The 22,907-nt window shown below is 40.7% G+C and overlaps 2 protein-coding genes across 4 annotated transcripts in view; both read right to left on the bottom strand.

Annotated features, from left to right (window-relative positions):
• Positions 1 to 22,441, bottom strand: part of LOC114463746 (protein CutA homolog) — a 31,153-nt gene extending 8,712 nt beyond the window's left edge. Inside the window, exon 1 of one of the 3 annotated variants that reach the window (XM_028447542.1) lies at positions 22,378 to 22,441. The gene's annotated coding sequence lies outside the window, so the exon portion shown is untranslated. Of the gene's footprint in view, positions 1 to 1,515; positions 1,537 to 9,977; positions 9,998 to 22,377 lie in introns of those variants that run through there. The other 2 variants (XM_028447534.1, XM_028447527.1) reach the window with 2 other exon arrangements.
• Positions 12 to 3,414, bottom strand: LOC114463737 (transcription factor 7-like 1). Its single transcript, XM_028447506.1, has 8 exons — positions 3,283 to 3,414; positions 2,865 to 2,933; positions 2,486 to 2,752; positions 1,609 to 1,667; positions 1,441 to 1,503; positions 1,195 to 1,354; positions 995 to 1,102; positions 12 to 190 (listed from the first exon to the last, which is right to left on the bottom strand). The coding sequence occupies exons 2-8, from the start codon at positions 2,928 to 2,930 to the stop codon at positions 155 to 157; spliced, it is 759 nt and encodes a 252-aa protein (XP_028303307.1). The 5' UTR covers positions 2,931 to 2,933; positions 3,283 to 3,414; the 3' UTR covers positions 12 to 154.
• Positions 22,442 to 22,907: the final 466 nt, after the last annotated feature.

The raw sequence follows: 22,907 nt of genomic DNA, 5'->3' as shown, positions 1-22,907 counted from the left end.
AAGAACTTGAATATAATAATTTTACAAACTTTATTAACATTATGTACAATAAACATGATATTGACACCAGTTGGGATGAACCATCAACTCCACCAAAACCAAGGACAGTTCAGGAACAGGATGTTGTGTAGTGTCGTTGGTTGGTGTCCATGGTTCAGACTTTGGTTTTACTTCGTTTCCTCTTATTCCCCTAAAACCAAACACATGAAACTTTGAGTCAGATGATAAAACACTTTCACCGTCACCTTTAGCCTTACCAAACAGAAGTATACCTAAAGTGCATTATACTAAGTATACTTAAGTATAGTTTAAGTATATTTTGCTCAGTATACTTTTATGTACCAAGTACACTTACCTAATATACTAACAGTATACTTCAAAATGTACTAATTCAATACTTCTTGGGACTAAATTGGCCCAATTTTAGTTTATCAAAAGCTTTATTTTATACTGCAAATAAACTTATAGGTACAAAAATACTGTACTAGAATTATTATACTAGAATTTAACCCACTTTCATTTAAATGAGCTCTTCTTGTGTGATATACTTTTAACTTTATTTCTCGTAGACTTGTAAACTGACCTGTGTTTTGATTTTTTAATAAAAAAGTATTAATTCACATTTTATTGCTATAAAGCTATTATGGACGTGGGGAGAAAAGTATTTATTCGGCTGCAATCACTAAGATCTGCACATTCACAAGCTGAATATACTTAAAGGTAATTTAAATACTTGTACTAAGTATATCAAAAGTTTAAATGCAAGTATGAAGTAAATTTACTTGTACTTTATTGTATATATTTCAGTGCACTGCAAGTATACTAAAGTGATGTGTTTTTAAGTGTATTTCTGATAAGTACAGGAAATGTAAACTGAAAGTATACTTTATAATTTTCAGTTTAAAACAAGTATCCTCTAAGCACACTTAAATATACTTGTTTTTCATAACGGTGAATAAGGTTGCTGTGTCAGCATGTCAGAGAGTACACGTACATAGTTGGTTTTGCTGGTCCAGTCGGGGAACTCAACGGAGTGGAGTAAAGATTCCATTTCAGCCCCAACAGTAAACTTCTCTTTGTCCTTTGCAGACAATGATTTCCACTGGATGGACAACAAGAAAAGTGTCGCTCACACACACTGAAGACGAGAGTTTAAAGATCACAGATCATTCATGGAGGAACAAACTAACTCACCCGTTGACCGAGAAGTTTGTTGACCTCAGCGCTCGTCCTCTTGCCCAGCTCCTCCTCCGCAGACTTCCTGTTCTCCTTCAGGAAGAGCATGAAGGCGTTGAGGGGCTTTTTGACGTACGGCCCCTCTGCCACCTTCTTCTGCCGAGGCTTCTTCACCTTTCTGAAGGAAGGAAACATAAATACGCAGTGTAAGAGCACGACCCAGAGTCAGACACAAGAAAGACATGTAGGATTAAAACAACTCACTGTGAGACTGGGGCCTTCACTGGGGGCGCTGTCTGCACTGGGGGCACAAAGTCATTCCCATTCCTACAAACACACACACACACACACACACACACACTGGATCAGAAATCACGTCACATGTGAACTAACGTCAGTGTTTGATCTCGTCTGTTTGTTGGCTTTACTTACTCTACTCCATAAGCGGGGGCTGTATGACCCCCTGGGGCGTGCACTGGGATTCCATCAAACTGGAGACACAGAAACATGTGAATGTTAAACACCCTGTCATGGTATTAGGGTTGGGGTCAATTACATTTTTCAGTTACAATTACATTTTCAATTAACCATGTTCAATTGCAATTCAATTATGATTGCAGTTACCGGCATTTTTTTCCAATTACAATTAAATTACAATTATTGTTTTTATCATCAGAAAGTCAATTACAATTACATTCTCAAATACTAAAGTTCAATTAGAATTAATCACAATTACAAAGCTTGAAATAAATAACTTTATAAAAGTTAACCTTCCTCGTGTTAGCTTTCTGTTAGCATCTCTAATGCTAACAGGTCCTAAATCAGCTGTAAAATACACTAATAACAAATATCAATCATCTAATGTATTTCCTTGTTAGGCTTCATAATCATTGAAAATATAGGTTTTAATATTTTTAGTGTGGGCGTCTGAGCCTTTTTGTGTCAGTATACCCCTAGATTACATTTTGTTTTAAATGGTAAAAAGTGTGAAAGCTTGATATGAAACATATTTCAATAATTATTAACTACATATGTGTAGAACTGTACATAGAACTGTAACATAGTTCACAGGTTTAGCTTTAAATTATCATTTTTATAGAATTTTCAAGGCAATTACAATTACAAAGTCAATTAATTATGATTAGAACAGCAACAGATTTTTAAAATTAGGATTACAATTAAAATTATGTCATAATTGTAACTAATTATCAATTACGCGATTACAATTATAATTGACCCCACCCCTGCATGGTATTAATACAAAGATCTACAGAAATACATGAAGACATGTGATAAACAAAGATCTTACTGTCATAGCAGGCACAGTGATAGCCAGGAGGTCAATGGTTTGGAGGTCAATCCATTGTGGGACCACATTAGGAATGGGGGCAATGGTTGAAGGAACAGGATTTTGTGAGGGCCAGTCCTCGACATCCAACAAGGTGGTGAAGCTTCTGACTTCCTCATTGTTTGAGGCCCCATACCAATCATCAGCTGTGGGGCCCTGATGTTGCTGGCCCCCATTCTGTTGGGCCCCGTACCTGTGCTCTTCAGGCCAATAAAAAGGAACTTGTTCCTGAAAAGCAGAAAAGCATCCATATTTTAGGAACCATTGAAACACATCAACATGAATTATTAAGTAGAGAACTCTACAGAAGAACAGTATGGGGGCTTGTCCAGGTTCTTACCAGCTGAACAAACTCCTGCAGTTCGGTCCACAGCTGCTCATCATTGAGACATAAAATATCCTCCATACTCTGAGGGAGGAAAGAGGTTCAGTGAGCAGATCAGTGACATGTATTAGTAACAAATGGTAAAGTTATTTCTACTAAAACACATTATTCTGATACAAATAGAAATATTAATACACACTAACTGTGATCTATTGCAGTGTAATAATAAAACTCACCACACTACATGTTAACCACAGCAGAGATGAAAGAATCTCATTCATATCACTGTTACATTACATATTTCTCTGTATTGATCATTTATAGATAAATGATGTATATTTGATAACACTTATGGTAATTATGTAGAAACCATATGAATCAGGTCACTGTCACATTAAGTTTGGAAACATTATTTCACTTTAAAAACACTTACTGTGAGTTGGCTGGAAACGTTTATGTTTTGCTGCTGATGCTTTAAAAAAATATTAACTATTTTAAATATCAGTGAGCGATGGACACTATCAAGGCTGATTTTCTCTTTAAAAGCTGAAAAACAGAAGAAAGATGGTTCTCTACACTGGAGACTGATGTTTTGCTGCTTTTCAGTTAAAAGTTGGTTTGTTAATGCAGGTTTTAAGAAACACACACATTTATAGTGGCAGTTGGTTTCTATAGCGACCACTTTCAAGTGCCTCAGTAGCCTCAGGTCATCTATATTTTTGTAAATATCTGTAACATATTTGTAAATAATTTGTATATTATTATTATCATAATTAGAAATATCTATCCTACTTTATTTTCTACTTCTGTAATGTGTGTGTATCTGATCCCTATTTTTTAACAGTCTTTTACTTAATAATAAACTTATTTAAAGTTTTTTTCTTTCTTTTGTGTTTGTTAAACATTTCTTTTCTGTGGCTGTAACATAAGCAATTTCCCCCTGGGATTAATAAAGCAATTCTGATTCTGATTCTGATACACAGTGCCTGCCTTAAAATATATCAAATATGATAGAAAATAGTCCAAAACTAAATTAACAAGAATAATTAAAAATAAATAAATAATGCACTGCACATTATAACAATTTAGGATAAAAGTCGCCCAACCAATCTGAGAGTAGGTACTGTCCAATCATTAGGAGGTGAGGTGGGTGGGGCGTGTGTTTGTGGGGGGGGTGGGGGGGGCTTTGCAATGCATTGTAGATCCATCTAATGATGGTCTTGACTTGGGGACGCTGGCGAGACTGACGCCGCTCCGACTGATGCCAGTCCATTATGCTTGCTCTACTTTTTGATTATTATATGGAGTTACATTTATTTTGTGTTAGCCTTAAGTTTGGTTTGCTGTACTGCTTTTTTGGACACTGACGGACGGTTGTTTTTTTCCTACCTGCCTCCGTGTCCTCTGTACACCAGCCGATGCCGAGGATCATTGGCTGTCCCAACTGCTTCTCCATCATCGAGGATCATCCCCCAGACCTCCCTCCACCAAAATGCGGAAATATTCCTTCTTGCAGCTGCTGAGACTTATTTGCTCCAGCACTCCAGCGTGTCTCTCAGCCATCAAACAACTAAACCTCATGCCCAGGCCTCGGTATATTCACAGGAGCTCCCGGAGAAAAGCTGTTTACACGGAACATGAGGTCCTGCAGCCTGGTCGTGCAATCCCCACCGTTGCACTACTTCCACATCATCAGAGCGCATCGCTCTCTGAGACCAAATAGCGCTGGGAACATCGCGAAAGCTCGTGACACCCGGCAACAGAGTAAAGCGAATCTCAAAGTGCTCCGGCCTCTACTGAGACATATAACCCCAACCACTGTTAAAATTGAACTTTTTAATGCACAATTCCTCACACATAAAGCCAGCCTCATTTATGATCACATTCTAGATAAAGAGATTGATATCATGTGTCTCATTGAGGCCTGGCATCGACCTGAGGTCTACTCAGCTTTGAATGAAGCCTGCCCTTCTGGTTTCATCTATCAAAAGAAAGCACGCAGCACTGGCCGTGGTGGTGGTCCGGCCATTTTACACCGTGCCGATCTGGAACTGACCCATCTCCCCCTGCCAAAATTCTCCTCGTTCGAGTGCCTTGCCACAAGTGCAAACCACCCTACCCCATGACAATACTGGTTATTTACCGACCTCCCAAACCAAACCCAGCCTTTATCCCTGAGATACATGACCTCCTTACCATGCTCTGCTCAACATCCACAAACGTGGTTACTCTCGGAGACCTGAACATTCATGTGGACACTCCCTCCTGTCACCCTGCATCCGAGTTAATACAACTGCTGGGCAGTGTCAACTTAACACAACATGTGGACGTCCCTACACACTCCAAGGGGCACACCCTTGACCTAGTCATTACTGACTCTGCCGCCCCTATTACCAACCTCCTGGTGTATGACATGGGCATGTCGGACCACCAAGCGCCAAATCTGCTTCAGGAACGTTAAGAACATCAATCAGGATGCATTGGTCTTGGACTTCCAACAACTCTCCCCTCCGACCCTCTCAACAGCCAGTGACTCAGTAGGCTTCTACAACACAACCCTGAGCGCCCTCCTGGATGTCCATGCCCCTATGAAGACTAGGACGGTAACGTTTTCATGCTCTGCCCCCTGGTTTACCAGTGAGTTGAGGGAAATGAAGGTGGCCGGTCGTGTCCTGGAGCGGCGTCTCTTGGTATCAGGACTCACCGTGCACAGAGTAGCCTACAGAGAACACCAAAAGGCCTACTCCAAAACACTTAAGGATGCACAGTCCCGTTTCTAGTCCAACCTTAACAGTAGCAGCCCTGGCAATTCCAAACAGCTCTTCTCAACTATACACAATCTCCTAAAACCCCAAACTCAGGCATGCAGAGAAACTACAGATAAGCAGTGGAATGACTTCATGTCTTTTTTCAGAGCTAAGGTTGATGGCATTCGCTCCCTCCTCCATGACTCTTCTACTCCCCCTGCACCAGCTGTCGTTCCACAGCTCGAAGTCCTCCAGCCTCTCAGTGGTTTTTGTATCACCACACAGCAAGATGTTGAGCGCATCATAGGGAGGATGAAGAGCTCTACCTGTGCCCTGGATCCCTTCCCCACAACCGTGGTGAAGGCTAACATCCGTGCCATCGCTCCCCTCATCACCAGTGCCATAAACCTCTCCTTACATGCTGGCTTTGTTCCGTCAGCTCTCAAAACTGCCATCATCACTCCCCTCCTGAAGAAACCAACTCTGGACCCAGAAGCCCTCAGTAGCTACAGGCCCATCTCCAACCTCCCGTTCTTCTCCAAGGTGCTGGAGAAGGTAGTTGCTGCACAACTCCAAACCCACCTCAAAGACAGCAACATTTTCAAGAAGTTTCAGTCTGGGTTTCGGTCAGCTCACAGCACCGAGACAGCCCTAGTAAGGGTCACCAATGACCTGCTGATGGCGGCGGATGTTGGATGTCCATCCCTTCTTGTCCTCCTTGACTTATCAGCAGCGTTTGACACAGTAGATCATGTCATCCTCCTGGATCGTATAAAAAGCACCATTGGTCTTCGTGACATGGCCCTGAGCTGGTTCCAGTCACTTTATACATGCTCCCCCTTGGCCATATAATCAGCAGGCATGGCGTGTCATTCCATTGCTATGCCGATGACACGCAGCTCTACATCAGGGTGGAACCGTCAACCCCTACAGCCCTTTCAACATCTTCATCATTAGCCACACTGACAACCTGTCTGGAGGAGACTAAGGTGTGGATGAATCTCAACTTCCTACAACTCAATAGTTCCAAAACCGAAGCCATGCTGGTCGGCACTCCACATCAGGTTCAAACATCCCCCATAACTTCTAACCCCTTTGCTGGTCAGGAAATTCCACTCACCAACTTGGGTGTGAGAATAGATTCTCACATGATGTTTGACACACACATCAAGCATCTGTGAAAGAACTCCTCCTACCACCTGAGGAACTTCACCAAACTCCGCCCCACACTCTCTCTGCCCGACACTGAAAAACTGGTACATGCCTTTGTCTCCTCCAGGCTAGACTATTGTTTTGCTCTCCTCATCGGGATCCCAAGCAAGAGCATTCACAAGCTTCAATACATCCAGAACAGCGCTGCTAGGATCATGGTGGGGGTGCGCAAATATGATCATATCACCCCCATCCTGAAATCACTGCACTGGCTCCCTCTGGAACAAAGAGTTAAATATAAGATCTCCCTCCTCACCCACCAGTGTGTAGTAAATTCCCCGACCTACCTAAAGGAACTTCTTATCTCCCAGACCTCCTCGCGCACCCTCCATTCCGGCAAAGCTCTCCTCCTTAAGATCCCCAGAACCAAGCTGCACAGCATGGGTGACTGAGCCTTCTGCTCGACTGCTCCCAGACTGTGGAATGCTCTCCCAGACCATCTGAGAGCTCCACAGACTGTGAATAAAGACACATCTTTTTACAAAGGCCTTTCCGTAGCCTTTTTTATGCCTCGTTGTTGTTGGTTTTTAAACTGTTTTACTAGTTGTTTACTGTTTACAGAACTGTAAGGTTGATTATCAGAGCTACGCAGATGACACACAACTATATCTATCACTGAACCCAGATGACTATGGTCCCATTGAGGTGTTGTGTGACTGCTTAGAAAAAGTAAACTGCTGGATGAGTGAAAACTTCCATCAACTAAACCATGACAAGATGGAGGTGATTGTCTTTGGTAACAAGGAAAAGAGGACTGCTGTCAGCAATTATCTTGAGTCTGGATCTTTAAAAGCTAAAGACCAAGTCAAAAACCTAGGTGTTCTGATTGACTCAGATCTGACATTCAGCAGTCAGATCAAATCTATCACAAAAACATCTTCTACCACCTAAAGAACATCTCCAGAGTGAAAGGTTTAATGACTCAGAAAGATCAGGAGAAACTGGTCCATGCTTTTATCTCCAGCAGACTGGACTATTGTAATGGTCTTCTGACAGGAATCCCCCAAAAGAGCATCAAACATCTACAGCTGGTTCAGAACGCTGCAGCTCGGGTCTGAACCAGAACAAAGAGGTCAGAGCACATTACTCCAGTTTTAAAGTCTTTACACTGGCTCCCAGTCAGCCTCAGAATAGACTTTAAAGTTCTGCTGCTGGTGTATAAATCTGTGAATGGGTTTGGTCCAGAATACATCAGTGACATGTTAGTCAGGTATGAACTCAGCAGGTCTCTCAGATCTATGGACACAGGTCAGATAGTGGAGCCCAGAGCTCACAATAAACATGGTGATGCTGCTTTTAGTTGTTATGCTGCAAAGAAATGGAACAAACTGCAGCAGAGCTGAAGTCAGCATCTAATGTGAACAAAATTAAAGGCACTTTTTTCTCTACTGCATATGAGAGAGAGATTTTTGGTCATGTTGTTGATGTAATGTGTTTGTTGATGATTTTAATTGATTTTACTGATGATTTTAATTGATTTTACTGATGATTTTAAATGTTCTTATTGATTTTAAACAATTGAATGTTTTATCATGTAAAGCACATTGAGTTGCCTTGAGTATCAAATGCTCTATACAAATAAATTTGCCTTGCCTTGCCTGGTTATGTTCATTATAGGTCTGAGGCTTTTTTTTGTAGCACTTTGAGATTTCTTTAATGTAAAGTGCTATACAAATAAAATCTATTATTATTATTATTATTATTATTATTATTATTATTATTATTATTATTAGATACCATAATGTCACCTTGTTTATATACATTAACAAATAGTACAAATTACTTTTTTTTACAAAAGCAATCTAAGATATGAGAAGAAAAAAGAAAAATACAAGAAATCACACAATAAAAAAGTATCTGCAGCAGTGCAGGGTGTGAGTTTTTCTTTTAATGTGATTCAGTGTCAATGTAAGAGAATTTAACACTGAGATGAAACACTGAACAAAAAGGGCATTAAGTCAAAATTTAGTGTTAGTTAAAAGTCAGACAAACTAGCAGATCAGATAACTCACTTTATAAAGAAAATCTAGATTTAGATTTGACATAATTCTCCCCAGGAATGAAATAATCTGTACATTATTGCTTTTTATTAAAATCATCAGGAAAATCGTCCATGCTGTTAAAAAAAACAACATGGATGAATAAGTTGATTACGTTCATTTTCTGCCGTTTATTTGTGCTCGAGTCGCGGAGGCAGCATCCTTAGCAGCAAGGCCCAGACTTCCCTCACCCCGGCCACTTCGTTCAATTATTCTCGAGGGATCCCGAGGCATTCCCAGTCCAGCAAATAGCCATCGTCTCTCCAGTGTGTCTTGGGTCTTCCTCTGAGTTGCTTACCAACATTTTCATTTATCAAGAATAGCCTCCAATGAAACGTCATAGGATGAGAAATCTAAGCTCATTTTCCAAATCCAGCTGATTATAAAGAAGTAAATGTAGAATTATTTCTAAGTTACACCAATGTCAGCATCCAATGGATCAATAAATTTGCACTCACACAATATCAGTTGAAAAAAATGTGTAGTTTCACATTTAAATGTCACACACTGCAGTGTTTTATTAGTGATAGTTCTCGTATTATTTGGTAAAATAGTTACCTTGAAAAGTGGTAGTTACACATTTGTATAAACAGGTTGTGTGTGTGTGTGTGTGTGTGTGTGCGTGAGCATGCCAGGAGTGCAGTTGCTACTTCAACCATAAGATGGCAGCTTTGATAAATACAAGAGCTAATTTCTTTTTATTAACACACACACACACACACACACACACACACACACACATGCACGTACAGTAAATCAGTCCTTGTGTGCGTTTCATTCCATCAAAGAGGAAGCCACTCTGTCTTCACCTTCATCCATGATTAAAGGATGAGACAAGCGTGTCGCACATGCTAATATACCACACATGCTAACACACTTGCTATTGTACCACACATGCTAATACACATACTAATGTACCACACATGCTAACACACTTGCTAATGTACCACACATGCTAATGCACATACTAATGTACCACACATGCTAACACACATGCTAATGGTCCCACACATGCTAATGTACCACACATGCTAACACATGCTAATGTACCCACACATGCTAATGTACCAAAAACATGCTCAGAGCCAAGATGGAGTTATGGCTGACACCAGAGGCATACACACACACACACACACACACACACACACACAAAGGCAAAGTGAGAGCAATGAGGAGCTATGTGGGGAGGACGAGGATGGGGGGGTTATAGTTGGAAAGGGGGCTTGTTCCCATGGAAACTGTGCAGTCAGCACATTTGTACGTGTTGTGTGCAGCTGTCCTCTCTTGTTGGCATCCTGCGGCCTCTCCTGCGCCGTGGCCGGACACAGCAGCGTGTGTCCATGTGTCTCTAGTCTGTTCCATTTCCTGTTTTATTCTATATTACTAGCGACCTTTCACAGTCAATCATTGTCTTTGCGACACCTACTGTATGTCAGAAAAACAGTAAAAACCTGCAAAGACCAGGAAGCCAAAACCACTCACAGACACGAGCTGGGTTTCCATTACAGATTTTAGCAAAAGCGATATTTCTAAATGTCGACAAAGTATAATTGTGCATTGAATGTGTTTCCATTGAATGTTGTTTTGGGCAAAAGCCTCGTAACTCGTGAAATCTCATCCCGCAAGACTTCTCTGCAGAAAGATGGATGCTCAGAACCTCCTTATAACACTCTGCATTCCTTTGTTGTTGTACGTCTCATGTGGCACTAATAATGGTAAAGTATAATGTCCCTGTCTCTTCTTCCGTTTACAAAATTTCACGGAAAGAAGTGGTCATGTGACCAGGTACGTCACGTCTTGTGACGTGTATTTGCGGAAAAAGTGTTTCCATGTTTTTTTGCGACACATTTCAATATCAAAAGGTCTGAAAAACCTCCTCATTAAAGCGTAAAAACATTTGAGCAATATTTGAGTGTTTTTCGAAATTCAAGTGTTCATCTGTTTTTATTACGCTATTTAGATTTTGTGCATTTCCAAAGGGAATGTAAACGCAGCTACTAAGGCTAAGGCTAAGTCGCTCCCTCTGATCTCCTTTCCTATCCACTTTTCCTTAACCCATCCACAGTGTTAGGAGACTTCCTAAAGGAGTTAGGGAAAGACCATCCAGTTGTTTAGACAATCAAACGCACTTCCACTTGGTGACAATAATCAGACGGCGGTGAAGATTAGTGACATCTGCCGTGGTGAAAAAACAACAAATTTCCTGAACAAAAATGAAACTAAAAGAACGTCACAATAGTCACAGTTACATGATGTTTTTTTTAAATATGGAATTAGTTATTTCGAACTAAACTTTTCAGAAATAAAGTGTTCTACTCCATGTTTACATGGAAATAGTCATTCTGAATCGAGGTTTACATGGAAAACAGGTTTATTATTTATTTTTTAATTCTGCTTTAGGTCTGAGGGTTGGGCAGGGTCGGATTGGACATGTGACGTATTTACGTCTATCGGGAAAAAAACACACAACAAAACTTTTATTGTCAGCTACAACATAGATGACCTCATGAGAACTGTTTTCATCATTATTTTGATTGTAGTTTTGAGGCAACAGCTCGACAATAATACACGGTTTCACTTTGGTCAGCTGAGCAGGAGAACTAATCACTGTTAAATAAAGCCCAGGAAAACTCCAGAAAACAATAAACAGGAATAAATATTTGATCCCTGATAAAGATAGTAGCTCTAACAACAGGTACAATAATAAACTTGTTGATATTACAACCTGTGATGCAGTACGGGGCAGAAAATATTCCATCTCCAGGTTTTAGTCTCACCCCTCCGATGAAGCCTGTTCCGTTTGCCGATGTCTGATTAAATAAATAGCTCTCGTCAGGGCCGCCATTTTGGATTATGTTGTCACCAGCGCATCATCGCAACTGGCCGAGTATCTGAAGAACAAACTTTTATTCTGAAGTAAGAGGAAATTAAAAGCTGTAATGTAAACGTGGCCATTGTCATTTATCTAATGCCTTTACTAAAAGTATTCTTGTAAATCAATAACCATCCTGGATTGTACAGGAACAAAAATACATGTCCACACTTATGATATCTGATTTCATTAAAGAAAAGAAAATACACCAAGATCTTCTTCTTCTTCTTCTTCTCTTCTTCTTCTTCTGCTTCTTCTTCTTCTTTTCTTCTCTTCTTCTTACTTCCTTCTTCTTCTTCTTCTTCTTGCTGCTTCTTCTTCTTCTTCTTCTTCTTTCCTTCTCTCTTCTCTCTTCTTCTTCTTCTTCTCTTCTTCTTCTTCTTCTTCTTCTAACCTCTCACCCCTCACCCTGAAAAGCATGAGGAGAATCAATATGTTTTCAATTTGCAGCAAAGCGTTCCTCCTCTGCATTCTATCAGGCTCACATGGCCCTTTGACTTCCTCAGGTGTCAGAGGAACAAGCAGAACAGCAGCAGCACGACATAGAGAGAGGAGAGAGAGAGATAGGAGAGAGGAGGAGAGAGAGAGAGGAGAGAGAGAGAGATTGTAGAGAGAGGGATAAAGGACATTCCACCACCGCCAACTCATCGGAGCATCTTCTCCACTGTTTCACAGCATGCACACACCAAATGTTCTCCATACCAGAGTGTTTGCCAAACTCTGTAGAAATAAGTTCTTACACAGTGAGGAAGAACACCAAACTCTATAAATATTTTAATAGACAAAGAGAGCTGGTAATGGTTGAGTACTTTTTGAAACACCAGAGAAGAACAGTTTATGTGGCACTTGGTCATTCCATGTCATCTCAACACATTTTCAGGACATCCCACGCACTGTTTTTTTTTTTTTTTACCAATTGTCCTGTGATTATTCAATAGTCACACTGTACATTTTTAGTTTGACTGGATGAATACTTTTTGAGATATGGCCAATTTAGTGAAGGAGGTATGTGTCGTTTTTCATGCGTCCTTATTTTTCTTCCATTTTCAGCTTTCAATAACTCTAATACAGCTCCACCTACTCTCTCAGAATATAGAAACATATCTGCTATACATCCTATGTGGTGGACATGACAGCTCCTCAAAATTGGAAAAAAGTTAGTGTTTGTCTGGGTCTGGAACATGTTTGGGCCTTCAGTAAACTACTTAGCATATGTCTCAGCTCCCTGTAATTAGATCAGCTTTGAGCTATGAACATAGACTGTTCACATCACTAATGATTAGTTACATATATTCATTAGTTCTTGGGTTACAGTCTCTTGAAATCCCCAAAAATATTAGTTTTTTTACTTGTAATGAGCATCTTCCCCTATTACACTAGAAATGTTTTAGTGTGTTAAGTGTTTAAGTCATTTAGACGTCCTAGAGCCATGTTTTCATGTCTGCTATCTAAGGTTAGCCCCCCACATTTATTCATTCATTCATTATTAAAAAGAAAAATATATATTCATGAAACATTTAATTAAAAAAGTGAGATTGTAGCCTGATGTATAACTGTAAGGACATAGAAATATTCCAAATATGAATGCAGAGTCGTACAAAATAAAATCTATCACAGTTAAACTAATAACTGCAAACACACTGTGTGTCTCATTCATGAAAACACTGATAATGCTGGTTATTGTACATTATTTGTGAATGCGTTGTTTGTGTATAAAGTCTAGAGGAGAGATTCCCATGTCAGACATTTCATTACATCGTAACTACCTGTGAATTTCCTTCCTTCGCTTTTCTTGCAAGAAATCAAAGTAAACCTCAAAGACTCAGGATTTTTGTTACAATCGAGGGCGTTTAGCACATTTTTCAGCCACAACAGCGAGCAGATAAACGTAAATATAAAGAGCCCTGTTGTAGACTGCAGAAGCAGCAGAACGTGTGGTTGAGACAGAACATGTTGTCATGCTCAGTTCCTTGTAATTGGTTTATCACAAAGGTTAACCTAATTTGAACCCTTGTTTCCTGTTCTCTCTTCTGTAGAACAAGCTGGATGTTGTATTTCCACTCAGCTGTATTTTAGCAGTGCAAACATTTTTCTGAAAGCCGTTACAGGACATTTTATTTTTGTTTTGACTTTGTGTTTTGTTTCCCAGCAGTAAAAGCTTAATTTTAGAGGCATGTGTGTACAGTTTTTAAAGGTATTTTATCCATTAATCAGACAGGAAGACAGAGTTGGTCCTTCTGTCCACTAACCCCAACCAGTAGACGCAGATGGCTGCCACCTCTGAACCTGGTTCTAATGGAGATTTCTTGCTGTTAAAAGGGAGTTGTTTCTTTCCACTGTCGCTAAATGCTTGTTCATGTGGATCTTGTTGGGTTTTTTCTTTCTTATTATGAATTTTAGATTTTGATAAACTCATTGAGATGACTTTGTTGTAATTTGCACTATACAAATTAATATGAATTGAATTGAATCTGCATAAGCTGATATTAAAGGCAGAACAAAAGAAGCACTAATAGTAACAGAGATGAAATGAACAGAAAGTTTATCTCTTAATTTGAATAAAGAGGGTTCAATGGCCAGGCTAAAAAAAGTTGCCCTGAAATGGGACCGCCTTGCCTTATTCCCCTTTTTACCGGGACAGGCCGACTTAATCCTGTTCCTACTTTAACCATGCACTGTATAACAGTTTAATCCAAGCTACAAAACTTTTACCGAAACCAAAACTCTTTAGTGTAGAAAACAAGCACTTGTGATCTAATCATTCATTTTTTTTGTTCCTTTCATGAAAACCCATAGTTGTACAAGCCACATACGGTTCACACTTTCAGTGTTTTATACATGGAAAGGAGCAGAAAGGAGCAGATGGAAGAATAATATTCTTATATTTATCTGTCCCCCTTTTTAACAAAGATAATATTAGATGGCTTTATCGCTGTTCCCTCCAACACACTTTGTAATATTCATTTAAGCATTTTTACAATGAACACATTCAATGAAAATCAAAAATCAATAAGAATCTTTCTTTTGAGAATGCCACACTTTTACACCAGCAACAGACAAGCACAATTGTTTCAAATGTGTTTGTAATATTGGATCTTTAAAGTCATACCGCCTTCTGTGATTTTCATCTTCAGAAGTAAGTCCTGTGGAAGAGCTTTGTTACCCTATTAAAATATTTTTTTTTCAAATCCAAAGAAACAATCCCAACGTCATCCTTATACAGTTTGCATATGTGAAGAAAATCCTTTATGAAAAACATATTGCCCATCATTGACCTTCCAGGTACACTGTATGATCGGTCTCCATGAACAAAGTGATCCAACAAAGTTCCCAGTGTGTTTGACAGGGCTCTAGACATGACTTTATAATCAGTACAAAGAAGGACCACAGGTTTCCAGTTTTTAAGAAGGCTTAAATTGCTCTCTGGCAGGAAACGGGAAGTGATCCAGCTTTAACACATACAGAATCTACAGAAAGTCCATCAATCCCGGGTACACGCACAGAGGCCATGTGATTGACAGCTGTCGACAGCTCTTCAAGGGTAAGATCGCAGTCAAGTCTCGCTTTTTCCTCCAATGTAATCCTGGGCAGACCTGCCAAAAGTCGCTTTTGACTCTCCACGTCACAGGATTCAGCTTTGACGTTTGAGTAAAAGTCAACAGTGTGAGACCTCATTTCATTTTGGTTCGAGGAGATGTTTCCTCCCAGAAGTGGAAGGCAAGTAGTTCGTTTTTTGTGTCCAGCATCTCGTTCGAGACCATAGATAGAAAGAAAGAGCTGAAAGCAACCATGTTCTTTAATTGGATGAAGCGTGACCTGACCAAGCCCCCTTCACCCAATGGTTCATAAAGTTCCTCAGCTCCAGCTTTTTCTGACGTAGAAGCTCTCCAGCTCTGGGATTTCTATCACTACTGCTTCTGAGCTCAGTGTCACTGATGCTTTTCTCAAGAGACCAAACAGCTGTGTTAATAGCAGTGGTGGTGTGTGATGTGTATTGCTGACAGAAGGAACACATTTTTAAGGAGCTAAAACTACTTTTCTTCATTCTCCAATTCTGCCATAAAGTTTCCATGCTTTTGCAAAAAACATTGTCCTGCAACAGTTTATTATTAAAGTGCCAATAAGAAAATGTCCTTTGTTCTAATGTTATAAGTAAATTGGCACTGACCAAGTGATGATCTGTAAAAGTGAGTAGAGATATTGTACTATCAACTAACTTGGCTTTAAGGTTTGCAGCACTGCAAATCTAGCAGCACTGATCCTGTTTCTGCAACTCTTTACCCATGTATGTTGCTGAACATGTGGGTGTTTTCATCTCCAGGTGTCAAATAGACCCTCCCACCATAAACCCCAGTCCCCCTCATTTGACTGATCACTATGTGTTTCTTGTAGAAATAAAATGTCAATCTTTTTTTGTGAAATGATCTCCTTGACTAGTGCCCTTTTATTTCTATCCCTCCCTCCCCTCATACTGATGGATCCTACACGCTATTCATCATAAGAGGGTTGGAAAGGAGGACCAATAGAAAAGAGAATAGTGTAACACAGTACATAGAGACCAACACCCAGTGATGCATTGCCTCATCTTGGTTTTTGGTCTTTCTACTTGTTTACGTGTAGAAACCTTTCTTAATGCTGTAATATTCTTCATTAGACAAAATGCTTTTGTTCATCAAGTGAATCCAGACCAACTGATTTCTTTAACACCTCTGCTGTCCAAATAAACTTTTCAGTATCCTCAAAATGATCCCTAACATTTACAGATTTGTAAAAAGTAAGATAAAAAAAAAAATGTATCTCTTCTAAAGTATAAAGATCTGAGCTCTTATTTTTAACCTCTTCACTAACGGGTGCACCATCAGACTCAGAGTCTGATCCCTCATCCTGTCCTCCATCTGTTCCCTGACCACTGAGGAGATCTTCCATGATCTGCTCATTCTCACAAACACTGTCAGTTCTCTCCCTGCCATCGCCACTAGTGGTGGCTACAACTTTCATTACTTTCTCTCCTTGTGTTCCCCTGACCTCCGTCAGCCCCACAGTGGGCGACAGTTTCAGTCACAGTTTCCTCCCTGGGCGTCTCATCTATTCCTGTTGATCCTACAGAAGCAGTTGAGCTGGTTCCTTGATCCGTAACGGACCAACCACAGAAACCGGGGCAGGTCGTGACACAGAGCTTGGTTCCGTCTCTGCTACGCTGCCTCCGCAGACTGAGCCACACGTTTGTGAGGACAAGCATAGCGCTTATGTCCAACATCCCCACACTCAAAGCATTTTAATTGACCAGAGCTAGCATACACCATGTACAAAGCTTCCTCGTATTTTACTCTGAAGGACATGTACATGCTTTCATTTCACATCTTTGAAACCCTGGGTGATTACTTTAAATCCACTGGCCAACTTCCCAAACCTGCGCAGTTCTTTTTTCAGCAGCTCACTGGAAATAAAAGGTGGAACACAGGAGACGGTGATCCATGTCGAGGGTGCACTCTGCTGTGACAACTGCACAAAAGTGTCACTGACAAAATACTCCCTTCTCCACTAAACTATGAACACACTGCTCAGTTTTAAGGAAAATAATGAAAACTTTATTCATCCAGGACGCAAAACAGATGTTTTTATTGTCCCACTTGCTCACCAACTGCCAGGAGTACCTGCTCCACAGTAACAGGGTTGTCCGGAGGGACGAGCCTCGCTGCCAGATGCCATTCCTCCCAAACCCTGCACGGGGGTGATTAAACACACTCACAAAACACAAAAAACAGCATACCTGATCGTGAACAAACACCAAAGGGTGAAGAGCCCCAGAAAGGGAAAAGTACACTATTCAAACACAGTAACTCTGCTAGAAGAAGAAGAAGAAGAAGAAGAAGAAGTATTTTGATGTCATCAAGCTTTTCTAAATACAACTATTGTGTTACTTTAAACCTGACCTTAAAGGGTTGTACACTCATATGATGAGAGTTAGATTTTGTATTGATTTTTATTGTTTTTGCCCGTTTGAGAGCTTTGTGTGTTTTTTAATGAACAGCTTCAGTCACAGCTTCTCCTGAGCTATTTCTTTCTCTTTTGAAGAGACAAATGCATTCCTAATATCTTTGTTTGGATGACAGCGCTGGGATCACTAATGCTAACCACACCACTAACAGCTTTTTGATTACAGGGTCACAAAATCACTCTGACCGGGTCACCTGATGTGGAAAAAACACCTCGTAATATAATGAAGATTGAGGATGAAGCCAGAGCTTTCAAAATAACTAAAATAACAGCGAGGCCCTTTTAGAAAAGCGAGTGCCTGTCGTCTGAGCAATGGTCTCATTTGCTGAGGGTTATTATAATGACATGACAGATTTCTTTCCTCCTTAAATGGGTTTCCTGTGAATGGGAGGAAAACAAAGAATGGAGTTTGTAGTGTTATAAATAGGATTCAATTGTGCTCTCGCCTTTTAAAAGTGCAGTTTAAAAACTGAAAGGTCAAACAAAGGCAAGAAGTGGAACAACGAACAACCCACAGCCGGTTCCATGAAGGTCAAAGGATCTTATGTTTCTCATTGTTTTTCAGAAAACTGTCTGTACACAATGTTGCTGATCTAGTCGTGGAAACCATCAACCACTGTTATGATACAATGTTATCGGTCCACTGATACTATCGGACAATAACACCAGGATTGTTTCTTCCACTGATATTGAAAAACCAATGTTTTATGAATTAACTTGTTTTACATTTTGTTAATAATGTTACGGCGCCAACTAGTGGTAGAAAAGTTTATCTATTGAGTTTCTCATCCTGACCTGTCAATATGGGACATTTCCTGTCAAAACCCAGCCTGGGCAATATATCGAGATTCAAGATATATCACAATTTCTATTTTGGCGAAATATAAAACTACAATAACACCTATAATCTTTACTCATAATATTATAATCTTAACCTCTAAATATTTACACTGGCTCCCAGTCAGCCTCAGAATAGACTTTAAAGTTCTGCTGCTGGTGTATAAATCTGTGAATGGGTTTGGTCCAGAATACATCAGTGACATGTTAGTCAGGTATGAACCCAGCAGGTCTCTCAGATCTATGGACACAGGTCAGATAGTGGAGCCCAGAGCTCACAGTAAACATGGTGATGCTGCTTTTAGTTGTTATGCTGCAAAGAAGTGGAACAAACATGTGAACATTTTTAAATCAAAGTTAAAGGCACTTTTTTTCTCTACTGCGTATGATTGAGAGACATTTTTGGTCATGTTGTTGATGTCATGATGATTTTACTGATGATTTTAATTGATTTTACTGATGATTTTAAATGTTCTTATTGATTTTAAACAATTGAATGTTTTATCATGTAAAGCACATTGAGTTGCCTTGAGTATGAAATGCGCTATACAAATAAATTTGCCTTGCCTTGCCTATAAAGGTAAGTATAATCATTAATAGTTTGTTTAGTGTTTGTTGTTTTCATTTATTATATTTCTCAAGCCTCTGTACCAACGTAATTTCCCCCTGGGATAAATAAAGTATTTCTGATTCTGATTGAGTTAAAAATATTCATGTTGTATGTCCCCATGATGAGAAAAAATATTGAGATATGAGTTTTGGTTCATATTGCCCAGTTCTACCCAAATTTACTCCAGTGACGTGACCCAATAACAGGAATACAAATCATTATTCCCTGTTTTGTACATATTTAACATCAAACAAATAGTTCGGCACCATTACGACTTCTTATTTTGTACAGGTGATTTTTATTGGTTGGACATCGCACTAAAAGTTGGCTTAACATGGAGATATACAGTATATAACCTAAAAGTGGGTTGGAGGGAGGGGTTCTATGGATCATGTATCATCGTCTTATGGAATATCGTCAAAAAGCTAAAATCAAACATCTCTACTTGTGACAACCGGTTGGTGCTTTTAAACCCACTGTACATCTATAGAAGTTGCTGAGGATTTTGGATGACATGCCAAATTTCCCCAGCCTTCTTAAGAAGTACAGTCGCTGCTGGGCTTTTTTAATGTTCTGATGTGTGTTGTGAGACCAGGTGAGATCCTCACTAATGTGGGTTCCGAGGAATTTAAAGGTTTTCACCCTTTCCACCTCTGTCTCATCTATGAATAGTGGTGTGTGCTGCACACTCCTCTTTCGTGGATCAATAATCATCTCCTTGGTTTTGTCTGCGTTCAGGGAGAGATTATTGTCCTGACACCATGCCACCAGATCCGCCACCTCTCTTCTGTACGCCGCCTCAGCCCCCCCCGGTGATCAGTCCGATGACTGTTGTGTCGTCCGCAAACTTGACGATGCTGGTGTTATTCTGGGAGGCCACACAGTCGTATGTGAAGAGGGTGTACAGCAGGGGACTCAGCACGCAGCCCTGGGGGGTCCCTGTGCTTACGGTTCTTGTGCCTGATGTGTGTTTTCCAACTCTGACTGACTGAGGTCTGTCTGATAGAAAGTCCAGTACCCAGTTACAGAGAGCAGGTGTCAGTCCAAGAGTGAGGAGTTTTGTAGAGAGTTTGTGTGGGATAACCGTATTAAATGCTGAGCTGTAGTCGATGAAGAGCAGTCTGACATATGTGTCCTTACCCTCCAAGTGTGGAGGGTGGTGTGGATGACCGTGTTGACTGCGTCGTTCGTGGACAGGTTCTCACGGTACGCAAACTGTAGAGGGTCTAAGGTGTCTGGGATGGTCCTCCTGATGTGCGTCATGACTATCCTCTCAAAGCACTTCATCACTATCGGGGTGAGTGCGACGGGACGATAGTCATTCAGGCAGGTCACAGTGTTTTTCTTTGGGAGGGGCACGATGGTGGTTGTCTTGAAGCAGGTGGGCACCAAAGCTTGTGCCAGCGACAGGTTGTAAATGTCAGCCAGCACCTCAGCCAGTTCTGATGAGCAGACCCTGAGGGCACGCCCGGAGATGTTGTCTGGGCCGGCCGCCTTCTGGGGGTTTATTCTCCTCAGAGCCGTGCGCACCTCTGCTGATGTCACCGTGAGTGAAGAGTCCTGTGTGTGCTCCGTGGTCGAAGTCCCTCTCTGCTGGTAGGTGTTGAGAGCATCGAAGCGTGCGTAGAACTCGTTCAGCTCGTCTGGCAGTGTGGGTTGGCTGGTTGTGGCCCCCCCGCTCCTCTGCTGGTAGCCTGTGATGTGTTGCAGGCCTTGCCACATTCGCCGGGAATCTGTGGTGGAATAGAATCCCTCCAGCTTCAGTCTGTATTGCCTTTTGGCCTCTTTGATGGATCTCCGTAGGTCATATCTGGCCTTCTTCTAGTCCTCAGCGTTGCCTGAGGCAAATGCAGTGGAGCGGGCACGTAGCATGGACCGCACTTCACAGTTAATCCAGGGTTTTTGATTAGGATATGTCCTGCAGCATTTTGTGGGCACAATGTTTTCAACACATGTGCTGATGTAACCTGTTACACTGGATATAAGTAAACCTAAAGTGGGTTGGAGGGAGGGGTTCTATGGATCATGTATCATCGTCTTATGGAATATCGTCAAAAAGCTAAAATCAAACATCTCTACTTGTGACAACCGGTTGGTGCTTTTAAACCAAGTTCAAAACTGGAGGTCAAAGCTAAACTGTGGAGTTTATTTTATGGTCTGGATCAACGCACCCAAAGCTTCTTCTTTACTCGCCTGCTTCTGACTTTGCTGGTGGCGTTGGAGGAGAACAGAGGGGAGACCTCTGAACTAGGTCAGGTAGCAGCAGGTAGCGCTGAGTCATTCAAGTAGAACAAAACACCCGGGCTCGCCTTCGGGTGACAGGTGAAAGAAAGGAAGAGGGAATGACAACAGGAAGACAATGCAAAAAAAAAAGAATAAAGCAGTAGTGGCCTGAAGCACATAAATATGACTTGTGTTAGCATGTTAGCAGAGATTTGTTCCATGTTTTGTCCCTTACTATACTGTTGCTTCATACTTCAGTCTTGCTTTTTTTGCGTGCTTTACCGCGTAACTATTGGGTACATCTCTTGCAGGAAGATCCGCCATTGAACTTTTACTATCGATGGTTTGTGAACGTGCATAGACTTCAGTCGAGCAGCCAATTGTAATGCCCAAAACAGCTGATGGAGCACTCTATTTGTAGAAAAATCTCTGATTGGCTGACATCTAGCGTCACGCTCCTGGATTTATAAAGCCAAGAGAAGGTCAAGCGTCCTCTCAGAACACTTTGAATTACAAAATTCTCAAAGGTTAGGTTGGGTTTTTTACTAAATGAAGCCAAAAAAAACGTACATGCTGCAGCTTTAAGCTGCTTTAAATCCTGAAAACAGCTTCACAGTTCACTCATCACATTGGCCCTCATTGATCAACTGTTAGTACGTTCGACCATATTCACGCAAGCTTCAGTAATTATCAATTCTGACGTAAGTGTACGCTATGATTAGATGTGAGTGGATTTGTAGAGCAGCAGCAAGATCTGACTGAGACTGTAAAAAAAGTAACAAACAAACCTCAGCTGTCATTGAAGCATAAGCAGAAACACATTCAGAACACATCAAAACAAAACAAATTAAACTATATAAAAAATAATTTCCAAAAAGTCCACTTCATTGCCACTTTTGTGTTTTCCTTTCACAGACAACTCTACTACCAAGCAGGAGCACATAGGTTCACCCAGTACGCACACACGCACGCACGCACGCACGCACGCACGCACACACACACACACACACACACACACACACACACACACACAGGACGTGCTGCTTTGCTCTGTCATTCTATTTCCTCTGTACATCACATCACTGGGGGCTCTATGGAGGAAATAAGACCTCATTCATGCTTTTAACAGTAAACAGTTATTTGAACTTTACAAATGTATTTAATCAGTAATGTGATGAATTATAGATGAAATTGGCTGAAGGCATAAAAAACACAGAAAAGGAACATTTAGTTATTTTCAAGGCTTTTTTTTTTAAAGCGTTTTGATCGTTAATTTCTTTTGATGTGATATTTATTGCCTAAAGCGTGCAGACTGAAGTCAATTTCTGTGAGTGTCTACTACAGGATTTTTGCTGTGAATGTCAGGATGGGGTTTTATTTTGGAGGGCAGGCAGGAACTCTGGGCCTCCCTCCCAGCAGCTTCTCCTGATTGGCCACCAGCTGCAAGTAATTAACTATGGGTACAAATAGGGAAGCTGTGCTGCAATTCAGTGCTGGGACATTTTTGTTTCGTTCTACTAT

The sequence above is a fragment of the Gouania willdenowi genome, chromosome 1 (genome assembly GCF_900634775.1).
Source record: "Gouania willdenowi chromosome 1, fGouWil2.1, whole genome shotgun sequence".
Classification (NCBI taxonomy): Eukaryota; Metazoa; Chordata; class Actinopteri; order Blenniiformes; family Gobiesocidae; genus Gouania; species Gouania willdenowi.
Note: the sequence above shows the minus strand (reverse complement) of the source record. Positions and strands in the feature narration are given on the sequence as shown.